The following is a 3,290-nucleotide window of genomic DNA, read 5'->3' as shown; positions in this document are numbered from 1 at the left end:
TAGGGATTGGGCCTGCCCTCTGCCACCCGGGAGCAGGCCTAAGCCAGCAGGTCATTATCTCCCGAGGGGTCCCAGACTGCGAGAGGGCACAGGCCGGGCTGAGGGATGCCCCCTCCCCCCCGAGTGCACAAAGTTTTGTGCACCGGGCCTCTAGTTTTTATATAAGAGATTAATGTTAGCTGGAAAAACTTTTTTTCAAAAAGGTTTTTATTTTATGAAATGCTTAATTTCTGTTTTCAGCCATGAAAGTGTCTAGCATCGATTCTTCAGAACAGAAAAAAAACAAGAAAAACTTAAAGAAGTTTCTTACACGGCGCCCCACTTTGCAAGCTGTTCGTGAAAAAGGTTATATTAAAGGTAGGTAGAAGTATGAAATCAGAAATAAGACATTTGAAATTAAAAGCTAAAAAATTTTCAAAATAAAAATGTTCTCATTCCTTACTCATAAAGTTTTTAGGTTCAGTGATTAAATACATGTGAGTAATTAAAGTTGATTTTAACTAAAGCATTGAGCAGACATAAATACCAAACTATTAAGTTTTTAGCAACCCTGTACTAGAGGAACTACACAAGTGTGACCATACGGGTGGCACATTTTTATTTATTATTTAAAAATGTATATTTTTTTTATTTCAGAGAGGAAAAGAGAGGGAGAGATAGAAACATCAATGATAAGAGCGAATCATTGATCAGCTGTCTCCTGCACGCCCCGCACTGGGTATCAAGTCTGCAATCCGGGCACAAACTTTGATCTGGTTCATAGGTCGATACTCAACCACTGAGTAACACCCACTGGGCACGTGGCACAGTTTTAGAAGACATGATTTTCAGTTTTGAGATGTACAGATCAGAAGAAATTTTGAATAGACAATCATTAACACAGTAGAAAGAAGAAAAAATAACGAATAAGCAATTTTATTCTTATTTATCTTCACTTCTCATTGAAGATAATTTAAAAATTAATATATTTCTTATTTCATTAAAAGAACGATAATGCACAGGATCTTGTCTTTGTAAGAAAGCATTCTTTTAAAATTATATATGACTTAAACAATATACAATATTCTTAGAAGCATGTTTAATTCCAAAGGTAAGTTTTTTAATACATAATTCAAAACAGTGATAGTTATTTTAAATAAAGGTATAGGTAAAGGATATATATAAAATATATGTTTGTCTCTGATTATGAAGTTTCTGACAAAAATCATCACTGGTACATCTGTTTGCAGAGCATCTGAATTAAAATACACAAATGGGTTAAAAGATACTTAAAACTTTTAGGAAGAGTTCAGCTAATTAAGTGATTCATATTAGCAACCTAAGAGTTACAGACAAACAAATACTCCCAGATAATGTATATTAATTTAATATTTTGAGTTTAGAACCTTAAAAAAAACTTCAAAAATAAATGAATTGAAACAGCCACTAATTTGTTCACCAAGCCTTTTCACTAAAAAATATAAGCTGTTGCCATTTTATGTTGTTATTCACTACTTCAGATATTTTGTTTGTTTTCATGAATGCTTAGCACAAGTGTTGGCATTTCAAAGCTTTCACGCTGAAAGATTAATAGAAGTCTTTGAAATAAATTTTGTGAAATCAAGTGTTGGCTCGTTTTAATACTTGAGTATGTACTAAATGCCAAGTGTTCAGTTGGGAGGTCCTTGCCCTCACAAAATTTATATATAAAAATGAGAGATGGACAACATAATTTAAAAGAGTAACGTCTACTATGAATTATCTAACATCGTAATAAAATAGTGACTGGAAGTGGGTTATGATAGATGGGATGTTCAGAGGGTTTTCCTATGGCGATGACATTTAGCTGAGACCAGGATTGATGAAATGAGAAGGAGCTCAATATAGGTGAATATTGATCTCTACAGATGCCATAGAAAGTAATAAAGTTCTCAAGCAAATATAAGTTGGGGTGTTCATGGAATTTAGTAAAGAAGGAAAATTGTTTGAAATGAAATTGGAAAAGATAAGCAGAGTACAGATCACATAGAGTATAATCATGGTAAGCAATTCTGGATGCACTCAGTGGCTTTATTGCACTGTGAAATGGTTTAGCTGTTTTGTGAACTAAATTTTAGCAAAGTGATTCTTTTTGGAAAAACAATCTCTTTCAGATCAGGTATTTGGAGCCAATCTTGCTAATCTGTGTCAGAGAGAGAATGACACAGTGCCAAAATTTGTGAAATTATGCATCGAATATGTTGAAGAATATGGTAAGAAAATCATTTTTTTCTAAAATGTTAAGCACACCAACCCATCGTTGCCATCAAAATCCCTAGGGTTTTTATGATTTTGAGTGATGAAACCAAAAGTCCTCCATAATTGGAAGATGTTAAGAAAAGCATCTTGTGTGTAAAAAAACTTACGTGCTTGTACCTGTTTTAAATTAAGACCTTTGTGGTCATCCATTAAAATGTTCAGTGCTTATGATTGCTTTGTATCTGGTGTTCTTTGAAGCCATTTGGAGTTGGCATTTGCTTAAAATGAAGAAGTTAGTGATTTTGAAACTGATTTTTCTAAATGATTTGACAATGTAGAAGATATGAGGAGATTATGTTTACTTACTAAGAGAAAGTTCTTTGTTTATAATAAAAATGAGATATTTTAAAACTTAAAACAACTATAAAGTTATCTAATCTTTTTTATGTCATTTACTGTAAAATAAGACAAACTAATTTCTATTTTGATTAATTTTAACATGTTTATAATATACTAGTTTTATATAAATTAACAGTATCTTGACTAATCACATTATATCTGTATATCTTTAAAAACATCATGTACAATTAAAATATTTACATAATTCATAATTTCTGCCAGTTCAGATCTCATCTCTTTCTCTTTGTCAGCATGGTAGTACAGTTACTGTGCTACTTGCCTTTATTTAAAGTTAAATGAATAGCTTTTTAAAATTTGTACAGCATTATCACTTAATGAATATTTAAATTTTTAGGCTTAATTGGGTGAATTTCAAATGATTCTATTTCACATATAAAATGTTACTAAATTATAAATTGTTTTTATTGAACCATTATTTTAGTTGCTAGCTTGTACTAAGTTTGTCACAAGCACATATTAATATGGCAAACATTTTTTTATTTGAAATTGTTTTATTCTTTTTTATATGTAATTAAATCTTTATTGTTCAGATTATTACATTTGTTCCTCTTTTTTTCCCCCCATAACTCCCCTCCTTCCAGTTCCCACCCCACCCTCCGCCCTCACTCCCCACCCACTGTCCTCATCCATAGGTGCACGATTTTTGTCCAGTC

At 32.0% G+C, this 3,290-nt stretch overlaps 1 protein-coding gene across 9 annotated transcripts in view; it reads left to right on the top strand.

Annotated features, from left to right (window-relative positions):
* The window catches only part of ARHGAP12 (Rho GTPase activating protein 12), a 199,358-nt gene that overhangs the window by 188,836 nt on the left and 7,232 nt on the right, over positions 1 to 3,290 (top strand). For all 9 annotated transcript variants that reach the window (XM_015571421.1, XM_006775190.2, XM_015571424.1 and 6 more), the window contains 2 exons: positions 241 to 357; positions 2,133 to 2,231. In XM_015571421.1, the coding sequence (XP_015426907.1) occupies positions 241 to 357; positions 2,133 to 2,231 (216 nt within the window). The remainder of the gene's footprint in view (positions 1 to 240; positions 358 to 2,132; positions 2,232 to 3,290) is intronic.

This window comes from Myotis davidii, unplaced genomic scaffold (genome assembly GCF_000327345.1).
Source record: "Myotis davidii unplaced genomic scaffold, ASM32734v1 scaffold909, whole genome shotgun sequence".
Classification (NCBI taxonomy): domain Eukaryota; kingdom Metazoa; phylum Chordata; class Mammalia; order Chiroptera; family Vespertilionidae; genus Myotis; species Myotis davidii.
Note: the sequence above shows the minus strand (reverse complement) of the source record. Positions and strands in the feature narration are given on the sequence as shown.